The 24,702-nt window shown below is 42.6% G+C and overlaps 1 protein-coding gene across 3 annotated transcripts in view; it reads left to right on the top strand.

Annotated features, from left to right (window-relative positions):
* TRAPPC9 (trafficking protein particle complex subunit 9) overlaps positions 1-24,702 on the top strand; it is a 736,107-nt gene that overhangs the window by 433,334 nt on the left and 278,071 nt on the right. For all 3 annotated transcript variants that reach the window (XM_058444536.1, XM_058444535.1, XM_058444534.1), the window contains one exon: positions 14,598-14,740. In XM_058444536.1, the coding sequence (XP_058300519.1) occupies positions 14,598-14,740 (143 nt within the window). The remainder of the gene's footprint in view (positions 1-14,597; positions 14,741-24,702) is intronic.

Genomic DNA, 24,702 nt, shown 5'->3' with positions numbered 1-24,702 from the left:
CATGCCTGACACTGGGTGTTGTTGCATCAGGAGAGGCCGCCTCCCTCTGGATCAGTTACTGTGTGCTCCGCTTCCGTCTCGCCACTCGATCGCCATCTAGACAGCAGTGTGCGTGGAGCCAGGGCCACTCGTCCATCCACACACACCTTGTGTCAATGCGTTGTTCGCTGCAGGTATTTTCCAGATGTGCTGTTGGTGACCTGTGATGTACAGGACACAGCCTATTTGTTCCCAACAATACTGTCATCTCCACCCTCTAGAGTGAGGGGCCTGGTCCTACTCATCGTCCTGACTTGAAGGCCAGCTTGGGATGCAGCCTCAGGGGTGTCAGGCCATGTTGCAGGTGCTGGAGGCCCGTGTGGCCCTGCCCGTGGAGCACGGGTGAGCAGAGGTGAACAAGGGAATTCAGGAACCAATACCTGTGGAATCCTTGCCCTGGGCCAGGCACTGTGGCGAATCAGCTTCTCATTCAATTCTCACAGCAGTCCTGTGCCATCCTTTTTATTCTCCGCTCCTCACATGATGAAAGTACACTTTGGTGGGATGGAGACATGGAGGAGATGTCTGGTGACACAGAGGCCAGAGAGGTTGTGTCTGAGCTGAGGGCGGGGAGTACCAGAGGGAGTTTGTTAGTCTTCTGGAACAAGGACTAGGAATTTCCTAGTTGGAGAGAGCAGGTAAGGACATTCATTTCAGGCACACAGGTGTGAAACAATATGGCTTTCAGCAACTTTCCCACCATGCAGCACGAGGGAAGCTCTGGGGTGTGTATGTGTGTGTTGGAGGTGTGTGTTGGGTATGTGTGTATCTGTGTGTGTGTTGGTGTGTGTGGTGTGCATGTCTGTGTGTTGGGTGTGTGTGTGTGGGGTGTGTGTTGGGTGTGTGGTGTGTGTCTGTACGTGTGTGGGATGCGTGTGTGTGTATTGGGTATGTGTGTATATGTGTATGGCGTGCGTTTTGTGTGTATGTACATGTGTAGTGTGTCTGTATATGTGTGTAGCATCTGTGTGTGTGTGGCATGTGTTTGACCTGAGACAGGTAGAGCAGTAGGGGTCCGATGTGGAAGGGCTGGGAGCGGCTATGCTGAGGTCTGAACTGTAGCTGGGCAATTGGGGCCAGTGATGGTTTATCTGAAGAGCAGATGTGGAAATTTGTTTCTTTATTCTTGGCTCTACTTATGAATTCATTTGTTCCAAGTATCTTATCTTCCTTTCTCACTGTTGAATACTGATTTAGTAATAATAATATTAGCTGGTACTTATAGCACTCTTTCCAAACGCCAGGCACTGTTCTTGGTGTTTTGTAAGACTAGCTGGTTTTGTCTTCCTGATAACTCAGATGCGAAAGCTGCTGCCTGAAGAGATCAGATCACTCGCTCAGGGGCCTGGGCAGGAAATGACGATGGGGTCTGAGCCCGGGCAGCCTGCTTTCAGAGTGGGTGCTATTAACTATTTTATTCTTTGCTGCTTAAGATGCATTTTGTAAAAATTTGAAATACGTCACATGGCAAGTGCTTATTGGCAAGAGGGCTGAAAGACTGTATGATAAAATAATGTGATGCTCACACACCAGGGCCTGTCGGGGGTGGGGGGCTAGGGGAGGGATAGCATTAGGAGAAATACCTAATGTAGGTGACAGGTTAATGGGTGTGGCAAACTACCATGGCATGTGTATACCTATGTAACAAAACTGCACGTTCTGCACATGTGCTCCAGAACTTAAAGTATAATTTAAAAAAATAAAAAAATAACAATAATGTGACAGTGATGATTTTCTGTAAACACACATGCAGCATCTTGCCTTCCAAGGAGCCCCAGGCATCAGGAGCTCTGCAGCATCTCCCTGTGAGCCACGTCTCTTCAGCCCGACTTCTCCCCACTCAGGATTCATGTGTCACACTGTCATCACTTGGATGTCCTTCGGAATCTCAAACTTACTGTGTCCTAAATCGAAGTCATGGATCTTCGCACCACACCCTGTCCTCTTGCTCCTCCGCCTCTCTCCCCCACTTCACTGAACTGGTAGTGCATTCTTCTCATTTTTTTTCGGTCAAGAATCTAATCTTGAAGAGATCCGTGGCTTCCCTTTTCCCTTCCCACTCAGCGCACAGTCGGTCAGCTCTGATGTCTTTAATGGCAGCACATGTGCGGAGCCTGACCATCAGTGTTCACTCCATGCCACCCCCTGAACACGTCCCCATTGGTCTTCATCTGGCAGTGACTTCATCCGCTAGCTTGGCACCTCCTCTTTAGCCTTGTCCCCAGTCTGTCTTCCACGTTGCAGCCAGATTTTTTTTTTTTTTTTAAGAAGTCGTTCAGGTCATACCTTTAGCTAAAAAGTCTTCGAAGGCTTCCCAGCCCCTTGGGAGCACAGGCGTGGGTCCTTTCTGAGCCTGGTGTGCCTGTGTGGTCTGGCTCCGGCTGCCTCTGCTCTCTCCGCAGCCCTGCCACGTGGACCCTCGTAGCCAGTGTTTGTCCAGTGATGGGTAGGTTGGGCATTCAGTTCCCCTGTGCAGCCCAGTCATGTGGAAAGGGCCACTGGAGATTAATTGGTCCAAATCCGTATTTCACAGATGGGAAAGTTGATGCCAAGAAAGGAAAAGTGACTTTCTTGAGTCTACACCTAGGCTTGATGGGGGAGCTGTGGCCAGACACCAGGTTTCTCCTCCAGGGGTTCTCAGTTTACCACCTTGCCTGGTGTTGGCTGTGGGCTCACGTGGAGCAAGGCATCGACAGACACTTCTTCAGGCCGATTCCTGGTGAAGTCACAGTGCCCCTTCCTTTATCAGTGGCCTTCAGTGTGGTTAGGGCCTGGCAATTGTGGCTTTTGGGGTCAGACGCACCTGAGCTCTGTGGTTTACTAGCTATGGGAACTGGAGCAACGTACCTCACCTTGCTGAGCGACAGTTGCTATTCAAGGCCTTCCGGTCGGATAGGATGGGGAGGCCCTGAGAGAGACTCAGTGTGTGCAGCTCCCAGCATTGTGTCTGGCAGGGGCCGGCCACCTAACACACACTGGTTGTCGGGATTGCTTCTTGCTGACCTGCTAGCAGTTTCTAGCCCTCTGCAGTTACTTAGTTTGGCATCCTTGCCGTGGGTCCCCATCAACTTCATGCATGCGTAACACCTTAGTGTCTCCTCTCGAGTTGATTTCAGTCATACAGCTTTGGAAGGATATAGCATTCCTTTCTATAAGCCGGAAGTCTGTTGAAGTGCTGGCTCTCAAGTACATTTCTCTAATATTGAAGATCAGCAGTATTTAAAAGGCCACATCCTATGGCCAGAGAGTGTTTCTCATAACTAAATGAGTGCAAATGGAAAATGTCCTAATTGCTTATGGTTTGTAACAGTGAATTAATGTAAGGACAATTCTGCTGATTCCTAACAAATCTCTGCTGCCTAATTTCATGCTGATTGTATTTCAGTTTTACTAAATTTATTAAAATCATCCCTTCCACAGTTTACCCTCCTCCAGCTGTGTATACAGAAGGAGAAAAACTGTGAGCATCTTTTTTTTTTTTTTTTTTGAGACGGAGTCTTGCTCTGTCGCCCAGGCTGGAGTGCAGTGGCGCGATCTCGGCTCACTGCAACCTCCGCCTCCCGGGCTCACGCCATTCTCCTGCCTCAGCCTCTCCGAGTAGCTGGGACTACAGGCGCCCGCCACCACGCCCGGCTAATTTTTTGTATTTTTGGTAGAGACGGGGTTTCACCGTGGTCTCGATCTCCTGACCTCGTGATCCGCCCGCCTCGGCCTCCCAAAGTGCTGGGATTACAGGCGTGAGCCACCGCGCCCGGCACTGTGAGCATCTTGAGTGCAGCATTTAGCACCAAGTCCAGGGCAGCCTCGTGGTGCGGCATCTATGAAACTGGTCTTCCTTCGGGAACCCAGGCCTGCTTCTTCAGGGCAGCGCCAGCTGTCTGCTCACAGTCTCATTCTTCGTCTCCTTAGCCTTTCTCTGGGAGACAGCATAGGGCTGCTGGAAGAGCAGGACCTTCGGACTGAGGCCTGGCTTTGAGCTTTGTGGCAAGGCTATTTATTTCCCTAAGCTTTCAATAGTAGTGAGCTTTTGAGGTAGTAATACCTGTGCAGCATTGTGGTAGTACTTAAAGTTCCTGAAGTGCTGCTCACAGTGCCTGGAGCACAGTATGAGCCTACTGAATGTCAGCTTTCTCCTTCCTCTGAGATTTGTTGTGAAGATGCTGTCATTCAGTTAAATGGAATGCATGTGGGGCACCTGCTCTTCAAGGCACTAGGTATGGAGCATGGTCCCTGCCTGCAGGGAGCTTTTATTCTGTTGAAAGATCCAAGCACTTGTGCTGCAGTGTGGTAAGTCAGAGGCGGGGAACGTGCTCCGTGCTGTTTATTGAGGAGGTGCAGCCAGCCTGGGCTTTGCAGGATCACAGAGACTCCCTAGGTGATGTGAGTTGTCCACAGAAACCCAATAACCAAGGAAGAATTTGTCAGTGGGAAGAAGGTAGGGTGGAGACGTGAGGGAAATCTTTGTAAAGCCAGGTTATGAAGTATGGAAAAAATGTTTATTAATAAGATTATCCATCCATCCATTTAATGGACATTGATACGTGGTTAATGTATAAATCATCTTCAAATGTAATTCTACTTAGCAAGCATTTATTGAATAGTTGCTTTGTGCCAAGTCTTGTGTTGGGTACAAACACACACTTAAGAAAATTAACAAAGCCAAAAATTAATTCTTTCAAAATATTAATAAAGTTGATAATTCCCTAGCAGGTGTATCAAAAAGAGAAACACTATTACCATCTGGAATGAAAGAGGAACATACTATAGATCTTACAGACATGAAAAGGTTAATAAGAGAACATAATGGGCTGGGCGCGGTGGCTCACCCCTGTAATCCCAGCACTTTGGGAGGCCGAGGCAGGTGGATCACTTGAGGTCAGGAGTTCAAGACCAGCCTGACCAACGTGGTGGAACCCCGTGTCTACTAAAAACGCAAAAATTAACAGGGTATGGTGGCACACCCCTGTAATCCCAGCTACTCCAGAGGCTGAGGCAGGAGAATCGCTTGAACCAGGGAGGTGGAGGTTGCAGTGAGCTGAGATTGCGCCCCTTCACTCCAGCCTGGGCGACAGAGCAAGACTCTGTCTCAAAAAAAAGAACATTATGAAGAGTTGCATTTCAATACATTTGACAACTTGGATGAAATGGACAAATTTTGTATTCTAACTTTTTGGAGATTTCCCTGGATGAAATTTTATCTTAAATGAAATGAATTTTTTTTCCTTTGATGTTTAGTGCTTTTTGTGTCTTCTCCGAGATCTTTTTTCCTATCCCAAGACTGCAAAGATACTCCATGTCTTCTTCTAGATGTTCTAGGTGTTATATTATATGTTTAGATGTATGACCACCTCAAGATAATGTGTGGTCAACGCCGAGATTTATTTGTTTCTACACATTTGTCCAGTTGTTCCACCATTGTAGAAAAGATAAATTTTATCATTGAATTGCCTTAGCTTTTGGTAACAAATCAATTACCTGTGTCAGTGTGGGTTTATTTTTGGAATCTTTATTCTCATCCATTGATTTACTAGTCCTGGCCAGTGTAGTAGTCCAAGAAAGAAAATTTAAAAGACCTAGATTTTGGAAATGAAGAAGCAAAACTGTCTTTATCTGCAGACATGATTTTGTACAAGGGGTAATCTCCTTAGTGTAGAAAACCTCCCAGGAATTTGGACAAAAAAGACAGGTCAATTAAAAAAATAGGGAAATGATATGAATGTGTAATTCATGAAAAAGGCATGAAAATGCGCCAAGCATATGGAAAGATGTTCCACTTTTTTAATAATGAGAGAAATGTGAAATGAAACTACACTGAGATTATTCATCTGTCAGACTGTCAAAAAGCCAAAAATTGAACAATATACCCTATTTTCAAGGCTTTGAGAAAAGAAGTGCTCTCTCAGGCATGGCTGTTAACATGTGAAATGGTTCAACTTTCAGTTGAACATTTGGGTAGTATCCATTAAAATGACAAGATTTGCTTTTTGACCCAGAAATCTCCCTTGAAAAATATATCTTTCAGAAATATCTTCATATATGGAAAGCAACTTATGTATGTGGTTATTTAACATTGTTCATAATAACAAAATATTGAAAACAACTACAAATCCAATTAATAGGGGACTGTTTAAATAAGCTGTAGCATATCTGTACCATGGAATGGCACACATGTCTACAAATAACCTGCAAAGAATATTCTATAAAGGATGCTCTGTCTGTACTAAGTAAAAATTTTCAGGATCTATTAAGTGAAAGTTAACAAACAATAAGGCATACAAAGGTGGACAGCATGTGTAATTTATTTATTTATTGCAAGATGGTGCTGGCTGGAGGAGGGTGGTGGGGAGGAAAAAGGTTTACATTTGTATTTTCTTGTTTCTGTGTAAATAAATCTATGTAAATAAATGTGGATACATTAAAGAAAACTAATAAAAGTGGTTACGGGGGATGGGAGAGGACAGTGGTCTGGACGCGGTGACAGAGGTGGGAGCAAGCCATCTCAGCACCGACCATTTTATATCACTTATTAAATGATCGAATACACTTCTTATCGACAAAATATGTAACTCCAGGTGTGATGGGTGCTCTAGCAGTGTAGAAGCAGAGTGTCCATGTGGCATGTATTAGAGAGTGGCAGAGTTTCTTTGGAGACACTGGAAAGGCTTCTCAGAGAAGGTGAAATTTGGCTGGAGCGTAAGTGCAGGTAGGACATGGCAGCCCTCTGCGCTGCTGTGGTCTATGGCATTGGGCTCATCGCCCAGGGAGTTAGGTTGGGGGTCCCAGGTTCTGTCTGGCCTCGACCCTCTGACTTGATGCTCTCCTTAGTACCCTAAACCAGACTTTCAACTTGGTCTTCTAACAGTCCCCAGACATACCCCCTCCTCTGGACCTTGTGTCCTAACTCCTCTCAGCCACCCCGGGACTCGTGGGCCTCTTGGCTGGAAGCTGTTTCGATGGCTGCTGTTGTTCAAACCTATCCCTGCACTGCTGTGGGTGGATCACTTAATTTGTAGTTACTTGGCATCTTTAAGGCATCATTAACACTGAAGAAAAACTTTGGCCAAAAGTGCTAATTAACTGGAAAATAATGGTATGGCTTTCATTTGTGAGTTTCATTGACCTTAAGTAAACCGTTGTGCTGGTCTCTTGGGGAATGAGCCCCAGCCTTTGGTCTTGAATGTTTGACTTATTAAGTGGATCACATCACAGCTATTAATTTTATGTCATATTCTAGAAACAGAGCAGAAGGAAATCTGTGGTGACAGGTTCAATTGAGGTCTTTAAATATTAGGGATCTACTTCATGTACATTTAAATTGGCTGGCATACATATAAGGGTGATCGTTTTTCTCTGACAATAGTGTTAGTTATATTAGAAGTTGTGGAACATTAGGAAAATAAAGAATAACTGTTCGTATAAGAGCTGGTCAAAACCTCAGGCAACATCTGGCATGACCCTCAGGTTTTAAGGTGAGGAGACTGAAAACTGAAAAAGTGATGTGACTTCTCCCAGGTCACGTGAAGCTTTAATTATGGTGAATCATAGCCTCACTGCTGTTTCTTCTGATGCAGAACCCGGGACTCTTAAGTCTCCATCTGAAGCCTCTTCGAGGGCTTCACATTCGCCCTTAGACATAGCTGGTCCCACATCAACGTGGCCCACATTGTGACTTGGATTCTTTAATAATGTTTATGAGTGATTTTATGTCTATTAATGGCCAGGATCAATTTCAAAAATCAACTTTACTGAGTGTAATTTGCATTCTATAAAATGCAGCCTCATTAACCATACAGTTTGATGAATTGTGACAAGTATATACTCCATGTAACAACCACCACCACCACCACCATCAAGATATAGAATATTTTTATCACCCTCCATAGTTTCTCTGACCCCTTTGCAGCTAACCCTCTCCTGCCCCTAACTCCAGGCAACTACTGATCTCCTTCTTGCTACCAAAGGCTGAGCTTTTCTAGTATCTCATATACATACAAGCAATGGTATACACTCTTGTGTGTCTGGCTTCTTTCTTTCAGAATAAGGTGTTTTGGATTCTTCCATGTTGTATATGTATCAGTAATTTGCTCCATTCTTTTGCAGAATAGTATTTCATTTTATGAATTTACTACAATTTGTTTATTCAGTCACCTACCTCTTGTTGGACATGGAGGTTATTTCCAGTTTGGTATTATTGTGAATAAAGTCTCTGTGGACATTTACATACATGTTTTTGTGTAGATATGTGTTTTTGTTTTTCTTGGTAGGAGTTGCTTTGCTGAGTAATATGTTAATTGTAGGTTTAAGCTTAGGAGGATTTACCTAGCTATTTTTCAAAAGGATTTTATTATTTTATAGTACCACCAGCAATTTCTGAGAGTTCCAGTAGATTTCTTAGGATGTTTTTGGTACATGATTATGTTGTCTGCAAACAAAGACAGTTTTACCTCTTCCTTTCCAATGTGTATGCCCATTGTTTCTTGACTTATTGAACTTGCTAGGATCTCAAGTACAATGCTTATAAAAATTATTACAGCCACATCTTAATCTGGATTTTAGATGCAAAACATTCCATTGCTTATCATCAAGTATGGTTTTGACTATAGGTTTTTCATGAGTGCATTTCATAGAATGACGGTGTTCGTTTCTATGCCTAGTTTGCTGAGAGTTTTTAAAAAACTATAAATGGGTTTTGAATTTTGTCAACTATTATTTCTGAAGCCATTGATTATTCAGCTTTTCTTTTTGTTGCTTGTCAATAGCTTATTAATATGGTGAATGACATTGATTTTTGAAGATTAAACCAGCCTTGCATTATTGATGGCCATGATGTGTTACCCATTTTATATTTTACTGAACTTGATTCATTAGTGCTTTAAAAATATTTTTTACATTTAAATTCATGAGAGATATAGGCCTCATGAATAGTTTTCTTAAAAGTTTTCTATCTGATTTTGATATTTGAGTAATATTGGTCTCATAAAAAGATTGGGAAAGTTTTCTCCTTTTTTCTAATTGCTAAAAATGTTTATTTTATAAAATTGATATTCTTTCTAATTTACATGTTTGTTAGAATTCAGCTGAGAGACCATCTAAGCTTGGGGTTTCTTTTGGGAGTATATTCTTATTTGCTTGTTTGTTTGTTTGTTTTCAGAGACAGAGTCTTGCTCTGTCGCCCAGGCTGGAGTAAAGTGGCGTGATCTTGGCTCACTGAAACCTCTACCTCCCGGGTTCAAATGATTCTCATGCCTCAGCCTCCTGAGTAGCTGTGATTACAGGCCTGCGCCACTAAGCTCAGCTCATTTGTGTACTTTTAGTAGAGTTGGGCTTTCACCATGTTGGCCAGGCTATCTCAAACTCTGGGGCTCAAGTGATCTGCCTCCGCTCAGCCTTCCAAACTGCTGGAATTATAGGCATGAGCCACAATGCCTGGCCATCTTTTGGGAGTATATTCTTGATTATGAATCCAGTGTCTTCAATTGGCATGAGGCTCTTCAGATTTTCTGTTTCTCCTTGATTCCTTTTGGTAATGTGTACATTTTATCTAAGTTGTTGAATCTATTGGCACGAAATTAATGACACTCTTCCCTGATTGTCCTTTTAATGGTTGTAGGATCTGTACCGATAATCATTCTCATTCCTGATGTTGGTAATTTGTTTTTCTCTTCTCTTTTTCCTTGATCAACTTAGAGGATTGTCACATTTATTGATATTTTCAAGAAGTAGGTTTTAGTGTAGTTGTTTTTTTTCTATTATCCATTTTCAATTTGATAATTGTCTAATCCTGTCTTCCTTACTGGTTTGTTGTTCCTTCCTCTGCAACTCTTACCCACCTGGCATATGTAGTCCTTTCTTCTCCTGTATTCTCATATATCCTAATACACTTATCCATGACACAACATGTCACAATTTACTCAGAGGCCTCAAGGCTTGTTTCTTTTACCAGACTTGAGTGCCACAAGGGTGGCACTGTGCCTTCTTCCTCTCAAGTGCCATAGTCTCTGGGACATAGTAGACAGGGTTAGTGAGTGAATGATTGCATGGGTGAATGAATGCTATTCTAAACAGTTTGCCTGAATGGCAAGAGAGTGGGCTGTGCAGGCATGTTGCTCTGCATTCAGTTCCTGCCTGTGCTGCTTCCTGGATGCTCTGAGCCTTATTGATGAAAGCAGCACTTCCCTTGTGGGGCTCTTGTGACTGTTGCAGTTGGGTGTGTAAGTCACTCAGTGCAGCACTTGGCATGGAGTAGGTGCTCTTTAATACAAGGTACCCACTGACAGGCCTTTCATGTTAGCTGGAATAATAAGTTGTGTGCCTAGAAAATAAACATTTTGTTTGTAGTCCCTCATTTATGAATGATTTCTGTAATAGTCTTCTGTCAAAGTAAGGATTGAAAAATGCTCTCAGACGGGAACATCTTATGAAGTCTCTTGGATTGAGGAAAAGGGCTTGGACATCCTGTGTCTTTCCACTTCCCAGCTCCCCTTATGGTCTTATTATTAATAAGACCATATACATAATATATGAGACTTTATATATAATATTCTAATTTTAAAAGACTGAGGAGGCCTTTTTTTGTTATTTCTGGTTTTTGTTTTTATCTCAAAGAGTTAAGGCAGTGACACTGAACTTCAGAAAACCATTTGATGTGGTTAGGTTCTGTGTCCCCACCCAAATCTCATCTTGAATTGTAATCCCCATAATCCCCACATGTCGAGGGAGGGACCTGGTGGGAGGTGATTGGATCATGAGGGCAGTGTCCCCCATTCTGTTCTGGTGATAGTGAGTTCTCACGAGATCTGATGGTTTTATAAGTGTTTGACTGTTCATCCTTCACACACTCACTCACTTTCTCCTGCCATGTAAGACATGCTGCTTCTCCTTCTGCCATGATTCTACATTTCCTGAGGCCTCCCCAGCTGTGAGGAATGTGAGTCAATTAAACCTCTTTTCTTTACAAATTACCCAGTCTCGGGCAGTTCTTTATAGTAGTGTGAGAATGGAGTAATACACCTTTTCTGTGCTTGATTTTGTTAAATTAGATATTTCTGCTCATAATTATATCTTTTTTGTAGTTTTCTACTGAGTAAAGAAACAGTGAATTCCCAGAAAGTAGAAACACAGACTCTTTCTTCTTGGTGATGTGGTACTTTGACAGTTGTCTGTGTACTTTTTGTTCATTCCCCAGGTGATTTCTTTTACATCACTCTCTGTAGGTGACTTTTAAGTTTACCTTAAAAAAACAAAAAGCCAGTGTGACATTTGTTGTTACTTCACAGATTTTGGCCTTTCACAGCCATTACTGAGAGTTTATTTCCATGACCACTGTGCCTGCAATTTGAGAAAGATGCTGTATATATGTTAGGTGGTTGGTTGGCTTCATTTATTTATTATTTAATTTATTCATACATTGCCTCGCTCAGCATCTGCTGAGCTTTCTGAGATCAGAGACTACATCTTCTTCATCTTGTACTGAGCACAGAGCCCTGCACTCAGAAGACACCCAGGAAGTGTTTGAAAAGATGAATGAAAAAATAGATCAAACAGATGAAAGTCAGTTGAACTCTGAAAATTTTGACAGAAAGACTTATTGAGTGTGTGTGTGTTGAGTCTCACCTTCTGCTGATGACAAGGGCAATTTAAGAGGTCTAAGACATGTTCACAAGAAATCAGCAACCCTTTGGAGATGACAGGGCGGTGCTTGCGAGTAAAGGGAATGAAAAAAGGATTTGAGATTTTGGTGAGGCCAAAATATGATCCTTGAATATTAAAAAAAAAATCTGTATTTTATTGAGCCATTTGTAAATAAGGGGAAGGCATGGCTTTATTTGGGCTGTCGAGTAGTAATATTTACATAGGTGGAGAGAATCAGTGAAGGTATTTTTCTGGCAGTACAAATATTGAAGGGAACCTGTCAATATGTAGTCATGAAATATACCTATAGGAGTGGTGAGAGGGGATTTGGAATAGTGAGCTTTTAAAATGAGACTGAAGGACTCAAATAGAAATTTCTCCGAAGAAGATACATAAATGGACCATAAGCACATAAAAAGATGCTCAACATTACTAGTCACCAGGGAAATGCAAATCAAAACCACGGTGAGATATTCCTTCGTGCCCCTTAGGATGGTCATTATCACAAAAACAGAAAATAGCAAGTGTGTGGTAAGGATGTGGGAAAACAGGAACCCTGTGCACTACTGGTGGGAATGTAAAATGGCACAGCCACTGTGCAAAACAATATGGTAGCTCCTCAAAAAATTACATAGAGAATACCCATACGATTCAGAAATTCCACTTCCGGGCATATACCCCAAAGAACTGAAAGCAGGGTCTCAGCATTGTGCAACCATAGCAGCACCGTTCACACGAGCCAAGGGGTAGGAGCAACCCAAGTGCCCACTGACAGACAAATGGATGAGTAAGATGCAGTACATACATGTAATGGAATATTAGTCTTTAAAAAGAGGAAATTCTGACCCATGATTCAACACGGATGATTCTCGAGGACATGATGCTGAGTGAAATCTGCCAGTCACAAAAGGACAAGTACTGTAGGATTCCACTCATGCAAGGTGCCTAGAGTGTCAAATTCAGGAAGACAAAAAGTAGTATGGTGGGTGCCAGGGCCTAGGGGAAGGGAGACTGGGGAGTCCATGTTTAATGGGTTCAGAGGGTCAGTTTGGGAAGATGGAATAGTTCTAGGGACGGAAATGGATGATGGAGTTGGTTGATAAATAGAATGAATGTGCTTAACACCACTGAACTGTGTACTTAGAATTGTTAAAATGGTAACTTTTATGTTGTGTATACTTTGCCACATTACAAGAATATAAAACAAAACTAGAAGAAATGGGACTGAAACTCATTTCCTCCGATTCTAAGCCATGTTGCCTCAGGGTGTCAGATGGGTAGGTTGTAGGGGAGAAAGGAATTTATTTAATGAGCGACTTTTTGTTCTGTCACTATATTTCCTCATCAAATCTGCACGAATCTAGTGAGATACATATTAATTATTGTCCCTATTTAACAGCTGAGAAGCTTTGGTTTCTTTTTCTTTTTTCTTTTTTTTTTTTTTTTTTTGCGTTTTGCTTATGCTTTTGGTGTCATATGCATGAAACCTTTGCCTAATCCAAGGTTGTGAAGATTTGTTCCTATGTTTTCCTCTGGGTTTTATCTGCAAATCTTTGATGTAAAGGTCCACGTAGTATTTTAAGCTTTGCCAGCCGCATATGGTCTCTGTTGCGTATTCTTCTCTGGTTTTGCTTTGTTTTGTTTTGTTTTACAAGCTGTAAAAAATGTAAAAACTGTTCTTAGCTCTCAGGCCAGACAGAAACAGGTGGTGGTCAGATTTGGTCTGTGGGCTGGATCTGCTGTGTCTGCTGCTTCAGGACGGTCCTGGGGAAGGCTGGGTCCTTCAGTCCGGAGGGGAACCTGGTTGAACTTCTTGTTGCTATGGTTACTCTGGGTGCCCCCAGGCTCCACATTCCCCTGATGTTGCCCCGTACTCGGGGTTGCAGAGAAGCTGTAATGTTCCCCTTCCATCCCCAGCCATCCTGCGTGCAGCGACATCCCCGTGGGTGGGGTCTCCCCATACCTCTGTTCTTCGCCTCTCACTAGGTGCCGCTGGGCCCCAGCAGGAGCACATGGGTGCTCCCCGCTCGCCCCTCCTGGAATGCCTCAGTTGCCCTGTGAAGTCATCTCTTGGATGCGTTCCAGGAAGCATCCCGAGTGTGGAGTTTGTCAGCTTTTACTCACTGTCAGCCCAAGTGACCCTACCTTCTGGATAGAAGCACCCCTGCCTCTGCCTGTCACTTCATCTTATGTTGAAATGATGCTTATAGAAATGTGTTTTTCTCTCTAAAATGCCGTGTTTAGGCCAGCGCAGTGGCCCACGCCTGTCATCCCACACGCCTGTAATCCCAGCACTGCGGTGGCTCATGCCTGTAATCCCACACGCCTATCATCCCACACGTCTGTCATCCCACACGCCTGTCATCCCAGCACCTTGGGAGGCCGAGGCGGGTGGATCCCCCAAGGGCAGGAGTTCAAGAACAGCCTAGCCAACATGGTGAAACCCCATATGTACCAAAATACAAAAGTTAGCCGGGTATGGTGGTATGCACCTGTAATCTCAGCTACTTGGGAGGCTGAGGCAGGAGAATTGCTTGGATCTGGGAGGCAGTGGTTGCAGTGAGCCAAGTTCGTGCCACTGCCTCCAGCCTGGGCGACAGAGTGAGACTCCATCTCCAAAAAAAAAAAAAAAAAAAGCCATATTTAACCACAGAGTACGTTTTGGAAGCCCTTTCCGTTTGCACGTACAGGCTGAGAATTGTGTAGACTCTGGGGCATCACAGGAAAGATGGTGCCTGCCGGGGGTGTAAGACGGTGCCCGCCAGCGGTGTGCGTCGGTGCCTGCCGGGGGTGTGAGTCGGCCAGTGCTGATGACTTGATTAGTTGGGATTATCTTCAGACTCTTCCTAAGCGAAGCTGCTTGCCTCCTGGCAGATCAAACTAGAGAGTTACTAACGTGTGTGTGTGTGTGTTTTCACATCTTTTAGACCCTGGAAGCTATCCTGAATTTCAAATACTCTGGAGGCCCGGGCCACACTGAAGGATATTACAGGAATCTCTCCCTGGGGCTGCATGTAGAAGTCGAGCCGTCTGTATTTTTCACCCGAGTCAGCACTCTCCCAGCAACCAGGTAAGTGTCTTCCTGCTGCACAGCAGTCTTGTTCTAGAGTCTCAACAGCGCTGCGTTTGGAATCCTGACCTCAGTGTGTTTTTGTTCTGCATCCCATCAGATCCGTGCCATTGGGCCAAGTTGCTTAGCCTCTCTGAGATGTAGGTTTTTCATTAGGAAACCAGGTGTTACATGAGAACTGCCTCTCAGGCGGTCATAAGTGAATGGGCTTTACGTATCATGCCGTGCTGTAATAATAATGCTGATGATTGCAGCATTCCTATGTGTGGTTCTCACTGTGCACACACATTTCCCGCCCAGCCTGGCCTGGCTGCATTCTGGCTTGCCGTTCCTGTTAGCAGTGGCTCAGTGGATAGCACATGTCTTAGGGACTCCTGGACAAGTCCAGCATCTCTTCTGCATCATTCCTGGCATCCCCGTAAGATGGGCACTTTGTGGAGCTCCCAGCCATCTTGGCATCAGGTCATTTCTGCCCAGGAGGCCCTTCTCATACAAAGGCTTTCTCTCCTGCCTACTTTCCAGACCTAGTCTTCCTTCAGGGAGAAAGAAATTGGACCATTTGTGCACTTGAAACCCGGAAGTGGCAAGAGATACTCAGGGTATTCTTTTCTGAGGTGGTAGAATGATAGTTTCTCATCCAAAACTTCCCTCTCTGGCGAAGTTGGAGCAGTGGAATCTGGAAGCTGGAGGTGAAGCTCCTGGCAGCTGAGGACCCTCTGTGGCTCGCATTCCTGCCGCGGTGCCAGCAGCCTCCGGGAAGCAGGTGCTCTTCACCTCCGAGCTCGTCCTGGTGTTCCTGTCCAGCTAGGTCTTGCCTGTCTGAGTAGGGTGGGCTGGATGGGTATTATTTAAATGCTTACCTGTCCATCCTCGAAGTGGGCGGCGGGGGGATCCCGTGCAGCCCCTCCTCCTCCAGTGGGCCCTGTGTGCTGCAGGGTAAGATAGCGTGTTGTTGTCCACGTTAATGTTGGCATAAAATCCCTTGAAAATGATACAGCTCTAAATAAGAAGTGTGGTTTTAGTTTATAGGAAAGACTGTTTTTCTTCCCAGCCATTGGAGAATGCCTTCAGCAAGAATTAATGGTTTAGCTGGGCCTTTTAGCATCACATTTCATCATCTGTCACCTTTTCAGTCCTCAGAGTAAGAGCCTTTCCTGCCAAGACTCGCCTCGGTTTTGAATTTGTATAAAGCATTAAAGCATTTGCCCCTGGGAAAGGCTTGTCCAGGCTGCGGATGTTAGAGTATTTCAGGCCCTTTCTGAGCATTGCATTTGCCCCATCATGAACCTGGTGTGTGTTTCTTTCTCATCCCCTCATCTCTTGCTGCCGTTGCCCACATAAATAATTCTTGGAAGCGGCACAGGTTGTCACGGAGTTCATCTTTTTTTTCCCCCATTGTTATCTGGTTTTCACGTCATGACCCTTGCAGTTCTAAATGACAGTTGAAGATGAGAAAAATGCCGCTGTGTGGTTTGCTGCACACAGAGGTTTGGAAGCATGGGTGGTCAGCTGAAGCGCTGTGTGGATCCTGCCCCCCAGCCTGTGGCCGTTGCTGCCTTTTCTTTTGGTTTCCGTGGTTCTTTTCCCTGCTCTTGGGATTGAGATTTGATGTCTTCTAATTCTCCTTTTCTGTTATTCCTAAGTCTAAGTGGTCCCCAAGCCCTGTGGATTGGACTTCTGAGATGCCTCCCAGTGACTCTGCAATCCACTGCACGCCTTCGTCACTGTAGAGAGAGTTGCCCCGTCGGTCTCTCTGCTGACAGCCTTGTTTCCTGTTGTCATCCTTTAAGTACACATGTGCCCGTGCCACCGCCGTGGCACATACTTTCCCAGTGCTGATGAGATAAAGTCCACAGTCCCTCCTATGACATCCATGGTGCTTAAGGATTTGGCCCAGATCTTCCCCTTCAGTCCCTTTGCCCCAGGCCCATACTTCATGCAAAGGGCACTTCGCTCCTCGCTATTGCTGGGATATGTGCAGGTGGCTTACACCAGCGAGCTTCTGCACACACCTTTCTCTAACACTGTTCTCTCTCTTAAATGAAGATACTTTATTCAACCTTTTGGAAAATACCTGTTTGACCTTGACCCATGTTACCATTTTTGTAAAATTTTTCTGAGTGCGACTTGGCAGAGTGGATTGGCCTTTGTGTGGGTCCCTTAACGTTACATGTACTTCTGATAATGCACTTACCAGAGTGTATTGGAAGTAGTTTCATTTGTTCCTTAAGCCAACACTTCCAAAGTTTCAGGTGCTATATAAAGAGATCACTGGTTTAAGAGACAAATGGAGCACAATTCCTGTTTTTTACTAGCCTGATATAAGCTCATCAGTCAGAAATAAAAGCAAATGGAACCCGGAAACTGTATAAAGGAGTGATGAACCTAATAAATAGTAAATAAGTGAATAAACAGAAAAGATTTGTTTCCTTCACTTTTACAATTTCTTTAAAAGATTAATTGACTACTTAAAGAAGAAATAAGAACATTTAATTCTGTAGTGTTTAGCACATATACAAATAAAATATGTAACAAAAAAGTGGCACAACGAATGGGTGGGAAAATAGAAGTTCTTGTGTTATATGCAAATTGTTATAATATTTTTTGAAGTTAGGATGTGATCAGCTAAAGATACATGTAAACGCTGGAGCAATCCACTTAAGGAATGGATGATAAGCCAGAAGAGATAAAATGGAATATTTAAAAATACTTAACCCAAAAAAGGGGAAGAAGTATCAAGAAGGGAGGAGAAAAGAACAAGGAACACACAGTCAAATAGGAAACAGATGGCAATGTGGAGGACTCAAATCTACTGTATCCAGAGTTATACTAAATGTAAATAGATTTAATACTACCTTTAAAAATGGAGATTGTCAAACTATATAAGAAAGTCAGATGCCAACTACCTTTTTATAAGAAATTGACGTTAACTATGCATAATGTAAAAAACAAAAAGATGATGACGGAAAAGACATAAAGACATATGTAAACACAAATAATTAGTTGGTTTGGGTATCTTAATATCGAACGGTTAGACTTTCAAGACTAAAAGAGGACAATTTTTAATGACAGCAGAGTCAAGTCATCAAAAGTACATAATGATCAAATGAAACCGTTTACAAATATAACTTCAAAATAAAACTGACATAGTGAAGGAAGAAATTGATAACCCCACCATTACAGTTGAAAACTTCAACATTTATCCTCAGTATTTGGTAAAACAAGTAGACAAAAAAAATTAGTAAAAATATAGAAAACTTGGACAATTCTTTTAATCGGCTCCACCTAGTTTGTGTGTATATATGTGTATTTTTTTTTTTTTGAGATAGAATCTCACTCCATTGTCCAGGAGGGAATGCACTGGCACTATCATAGCTCACTTTAACCTCAAACTCCTGGGCTCAAGTGATCGTCCTGCCTTGCCTCCCAAGTAGCTAAAACTACAGGTGCAGAGGACCACAACTGGCTTATTTTTTAAACTTTTGGTAGAGATGGGTTCTCACTATCTTGCCCAGGCTGGTCTCATACCCCTGGCCTCAAGCAGTCCTGCTGCCTCAACCTCTCAAAGTGCCTAGTTGTTATTTTTAATACAGTAAATGTTTGTATTAGAAATGGTGAATGGCTTAAAATCAGTGATATTGCTTCTTTATTAGATAAAGAAGAGCAAAATGTACCTAGAGCAAGCAGAAGAAATAATAAAGGGTGGATATCAGTGCTATGGAGTATGAACAAATAAATTCATAAGTCAGTGAAACCAACAGTTGGTTCTCTGAAAAGATTAATAACAAAATTAATAAATTGTAACTAGGGTGGTCAGAAAAAAATGCGGAAACACAAATAACGAATAATGAGAATGAAAGAGGTGGCATTACTACTAATTCCACAGACATTAAAAGGATAATAACACAATATTATGAAAAATCATAAAACATACAAAACATTAAAAAAAATTAGCCAGGTGTGATGGGACATCCCTGTAGTCCTAGCTACTCAGGAGGCTGAGGCAGGAGGATCCCTTGAGTGAGCTATGATCGTGCCACTGCACTCCAGCCTGGGTGGCAGAGAAGGTGCCTGTCTCTTAAAAAAAAGAAAAGTGACGGTCAGGGGTGGTGGCTCACACCTATAGTCCTAGCCCTTTGGGAGGCCAAGGTGGGCGGATCACCTGAGGTCAGGAGTTTGAAACCAGCTTGACCAACATGGCAAAACCTCGTCTCTACTAAACATACAAAAATTAGCCGGGCACGTGGTGCATGCCTGTAATTCCAGCCACTCGGAAGGCTGAGGCATGAGAATCGCTTGAACCAAGGAGGCAGAGATTGCAGTGAGCCAAGATTGTACCACTGCACTCTAGCCTAGGCAACACAGTGAGATTCTGTCTCAAAAAAACAAAACAAAACAAAAAAACCCCACAAATTACTAAAATTGACACAAGAAGAAGAAACAGAAAAAATAAATAGTCACACATCAGTTAAAGATTTTGAATTCTTAATTAAAAACTTCTCACAAAGCAAACTTTAGGCCCAGATGGCTCCACTCTGAAATATATGAAGCTTTTTAAAGAAAGAAATAATATCACCTTTACAAAAACTTTTTCAGAAAATAAGGAGGAAATACTTCCCAACTTCCATTTCATGATACCAACATCACCTTGATGCCAAACCCAGACAGAGACATTATGAGAAAAGAAAACTGTAGACCAATAACCTCATGTATATACATGTGAAATATGAAAACAAAAAATCAAATCAACTTCAGTGTTATATGAAAGGGACAGAATAGCATGAACAATTCAGGTTTTACTCAGAAATATGAGGTCGTTTTACCATTGAAAAATCAGTCATTAGAATTTATCACAGTAGCAGAATAAAGGAGAAAAAAATCATATGATTATATCAGTTGATAAACATTATTTGACAAAAGTCAACAATTATGCTAGTAACACTCAGTACACTAGGATTAGAAGAGAACTTCCTCAGTCTGACAAAGGCCATCTACAAAAAACCCCATAGTTAATGTTATACTTAGAGGTGAAAGTCTGATTGACTTTTTCTCTAAGAATAAGAGCAAGGCACGTTTCCACTGTATTCATTATTTTTCTGGAAGTCCTAATCAAAGCAATAAGGGAAGAAAATAAATAAGGGTATTAAAATAGGAAATGAAGTAAAATTATTATTATTCACATGTCTGTCTTTGTATGGTACATATGATTATGTACATAAATATCCTAAGAAATCTGCCACACCAAAGAAATTATTAGAAATAATAAGTCAATTTAGCAAGATTGCAGGATGCCACTCAATATTTAAAAATCACTTATGTGGCCGGGCGTGGTGGCTCACGCCTGTAATCCCAGCACTTTGGGAGGCTGAGGTGGGTGGATTACAAGGTCAGGAGATGGAGACCATCCTGGCTAACATGGTGAAACCCCGTCTCTACTAAAAATACAAAAACAAAATTAGCTGGGCATGGTGACGGGCACCTGTAGTCCCAGCTACTTGGGAGGCAGAGGCAGGAGAATGGCGTGAACCCGGGAGGCGGAGCTTGCAGTGAGCCAAGATCACACCACTGCACTCCAGCCTGGGTGACAGAGTGAGACTCCATCTCAAAAAAAAAAAAAAAAAAAAATCACTTATGTTTCTATATACCAGCAACTAACAATTTGAAAATGAAATTTAAAAAATAATGTGTACAGTAGAATCAAAATCATGAAACACTTAGGAAAACATTTCTACAAATCTTATCCCTACCTAGAAAATGATAAAACATGATAAAGAGAAATGAAAGAAGACTTAAATAATTAGAGTGGTGGCCGGGCACAGTGGTTCATGCCTGTAATCCCAGCACTTCGAGAGGCCGAGGCAGGTGGATCACAAGGTCAGGAGTTCAAGACCAGCCTGGCCAGTATGGTGAAACCCACTATCTACTAAAAATACAAAAATTAGCTGGGTGTGGTGGTGGGTGCCTGTAGTCCCAGCTACTTGGGAGGCTGAGGCAGGAGAATCACCTGAACCCAGGAGGTGGAAGTTGTAGTGAGCCGAGATTGTACCACTGCACTCCAGCCTGGGCAACAGAGCAAGACTCTGTATCAAAAAAGAAAAAAAAAAAGTATACCATGCTTAGTGATTGAAAGAATTAGTTTTTCTTAAGATAGTGATTTTCCCAAACTGATTGTAAGTTTAATGCAATTCAATCAAAATCCTAGCAGGATTTTTGTTTAGTGGAATTATAAAATTATTTTGAAATTGAACAGACCTAGAATAGATAAATAACTTGACAAAAAAGAACAAAGTTGGAGGACTTAAACTGTATGATTTTAAGACAATGTAAAGCTATAGTAATCAATAGAGTATGTTATTGGTGTAAAGACAAAGAGATCAATGGACCATAATAGATAGTCCAGAAATAGCTCCAATTGTATCTCATCAGTTGATTTTTAACAAGATGCAAAACTAATTTCATGGGGAAAGAAAAGTCTTTTTAATAAAAGATGCTGGAACAACTGGACATCTATGTGGGGGAATAAAAACAACCCTTCACCCATACATCACATCTGCCCAAGAATTCACTGGAGATGCATTTTAGGCCTAAAAGTAAAACCTTTAACTGCAAGCCTTCTCAAAGAAAATGTAGCAGAGTATCTTCTTGATTTGGGGGCAAATATTTTCTTAGATGGGGCCAGAAACTACTAACCATAAAACTAAGAGTTGATAGGACGAATTTCATCAAAATTAAAAACTTCAGCTCATTAAAAGGCAAATTACATTCTAAGGTAAAAAAAATTGTAACATATTTATGTAACGAACGTCTTGTATCTTATTGATGAAGTTGTACGATTCTAAAAAGGTGATAAATAAAAGATTTGAACAGATATTTCTCAAATGACCTGTTATCTCTTAAAAGTGTTCAACATGATTAATCATTAGAGAAATGCAAATTAAAACCCCAATTAGATACTACTATATACCCACTAGAATGGCTAAAATTAAAAAAGAGAACACCAAATGTTAGGGAGAATGTGAAACAGCCAGAATTCACATAAACTGCTTCTGAGAGTGTAAACTGGTGCAGCCACTTTAGAAATCAGTCAGGCAGTTCCTCATGAATTAAAACATATTCCTTCCCAGTGATCCAGCAATTTCATGCCTAGATATTTTCCCAAGAGAAATATAAGTCCATATCCACAAAAAGACTCCTAGAAGTATTTTCATAACAGCTTTATTCCTAATAACTCCAAACTGGAAACACCCCAAATGCCCATCAACAGGTAAATGAATAAACAATGTGGGGTGCTGCCACACAATGGAATACTCCTCAGAAATAAAAACTGCTGGTACACGCGACAAAATGGGGTCAGCGCAAAGTTATGATGCTGGTCAAAGGAATCGAGTCATAAAACATACTGTGTGACTCCATATGTACACCTTTCTAGAACAGGAAATCCTGTTTTATGATACAAGAAATCTAACCAGTGGTTGACTCTGGGTTAAGGTAACGTGGGGCAGGAATTGACTGGGAAGAGATTTGGGTTAGCAACTGTCTGGTTCGCCTGGGATTTTCTAGATTTTAGCTCTGAAATTCCCTCACCCTGGCAAAGTCGTCAGTACAAACCAGGACAGTTGGTCACCCTAAAGGGAAGAGAAAATATATTTCTGACTTGATGAAATGTTGCATATATTGATAGGGGTGTGGGTTATAGGGTTGTAGATGAATAATCAGACTAGTATACACTTCAGATTTGTGTATTTCATTGTATGTAAATTTTAACCTTGATTTAATATTTCATGTATGAAAATATATATACGCTGGAGAGAGCACCTAATTTTTACTGGAGAGATCTGGAAAGGCATCACAAAAAATGAAACATTGTACTAATTCTTGAAGAAAGAAGGATTTCACCACCCACAGTGGGAGGAACAGGAGAAGTGTTAATGTCGGGTTTCTGGTTCTTCCACTAGATTTTGAGCTCTGTGGAACATGGAGCCAGGTGGTTAACCTCTCCCTCCCAGGACCCAGCAACCTTGCCCCACAGTGGGCAGCCGGTGAAGACTTAGGACTGACAGGATGTAAAATACCAAGACTGTATTCATTCAGGTGTTTTTTTGTATAAAAAGGATGACCCCGTTTATTTATATATTTAAGTTCTATTTTTCTTTTCTTTTGCTCTGGCTGGAGTGCAGTGGCACGACCTCAGCTCAATGCAGCCTCTGCCTCCCAGGTTCAAGTGATTCTCCTGCCTCAGCCTCCTGAGTAGCTGGGACTACAGGCATGAGCCACCGTGCCTGGCTAATTTTTTTTTTTTTTTTTTTTTTTCATTTTTAGTAGAGACAGGGTTTCACCAAGTTGCCCAGGCTGGACTCTTAACTCCTGACCTCAAGTGATCCACCCACCTCGGCCTCCCAAAGTGCTAAATTCTATTTTTCTTAATAGGGACCTGTGTAAATTGCAAGGCCTGGAATACAACAGAATTAGTACGCATTTTCGGCTCTTGGCCTTTGCAGTTTATTGAAGTTGCGTGATGCATGGTGTATTGTGAATTCATTACTTTTCATTTTGCTCACAGGTGAAGATTTTTGCTCTGGCATCACGCCATGTTAGAGTCATATGCATCCCCAGAGATGGCCCGTTTCAACACATTTGCATGACAAACGAGGCCCGGAGAGTTTTCTGATTTGCTTAGGTTCACACAGCTTGCAGGTGACAGGGCTGGCATCTAGATGTCCTGGCTTCCAGGCCACTGCAGCATGGACAATGAAGATGGCCACATACATGTCAGTGCGAGCCTGCACAGAGATTCAGACTAATTTTAGTGCAAATAGAAGCCAAGGTGTTACATTCCTCACCTTGTCCTGCGCATTCGTGAGTGGAAGGGAGGCAGTCTGAACTGTGGCCTCGGGGACACCCAGACCAAAGCTTGCTGCCACACTTGCTCTGACCTGGGAGCCTGGAGTCCTGGGCTCTGGTGTCTGTTCTGCCGCTGAACAGACCATTTGTAGGAGCCGTGTCTTTGGAGGAGTGTGTTTCTCTGCCGCAGCTTGGTCTCTGCCCTCCCTAGGGGGAGAGTGAGCCTCTTAGCTCTGCTCACCTCACCAGGGCGATAAGAGAATCCATTTAAATAACAGAGGGGGCAGTTTTTTCTAAATGCCAAAGCACAATATAGATAGGTAGAATTCTCATTATTATTATTATTTTTTTTACTGTTCTCCCTCCAGGGAGTACATAGGTCTCAGTTGACTTTTATTTAAAAGATCAATTACCTTTGAGACTTGCTTTTTACACAGAGCTGCCTGGTAACCTTGTTAGGGACGAGATGGAAATGGATTAGGCTGGACCATCCCTGTCTGAGTGCTGAGCCTCTCTCTCTCCTGAGGAGCAATTTCTTTCTAGCCTGTTACAATAAACGATCCAATCGTAGACATTTCTACTCTGATCTATGTGGAAAATACACCCCTCTGAGCAGGGTGTGGGGTGTAATTGTTACGACATTATTGATGGACACCCTGCCACTGAGGCCTTCGTCACTTTCCCGGTGTGGTGGGGACAGCTCACCCCTGGAAGGGGCACTATGAAGTTTTATCGTGGTAGATCTTTTTCCAGTTGCTATGTTTACTTATTAGATTGGTTTTAAATTTAACAAGAATTTAGAATTGCAGTGCACACCAGGAGTGAGAGCCCCACGCGCCTGTAGCTGATTTCCAGTGTTGATTCTCCTCCTCATTTGCACTGTGGTTTTGAGCAAGCCATTCACATTTCTCTAAGCATCATTTTTCCTTCATCTTGAAAAGGAGATAACACTGGCTGTGCAGGGTTGTAAAACTGTGGGTTTAAACACCGCATATAAAGTGTCTGAAACATTATAAACAGTGCCTGACACAAGGCAGATAATTGAAAATTGGTGGTTGTCATTTTCCTTGTGTGTATGCACTTCTGTTGTGTGTCAGGTTCTAGGGACAAAGGGATGAGCC

Source organism: Hylobates moloch, unplaced genomic scaffold (genome assembly GCF_009828535.3).
Source record: "Hylobates moloch isolate HMO894 unplaced genomic scaffold, HMol_V3 SCAFFOLD_9, whole genome shotgun sequence".
Classification (NCBI taxonomy): domain Eukaryota; kingdom Metazoa; phylum Chordata; class Mammalia; order Primates; family Hylobatidae; genus Hylobates; species Hylobates moloch.
Note: the sequence above shows the minus strand (reverse complement) of the source record. Positions and strands in the feature narration are given on the sequence as shown.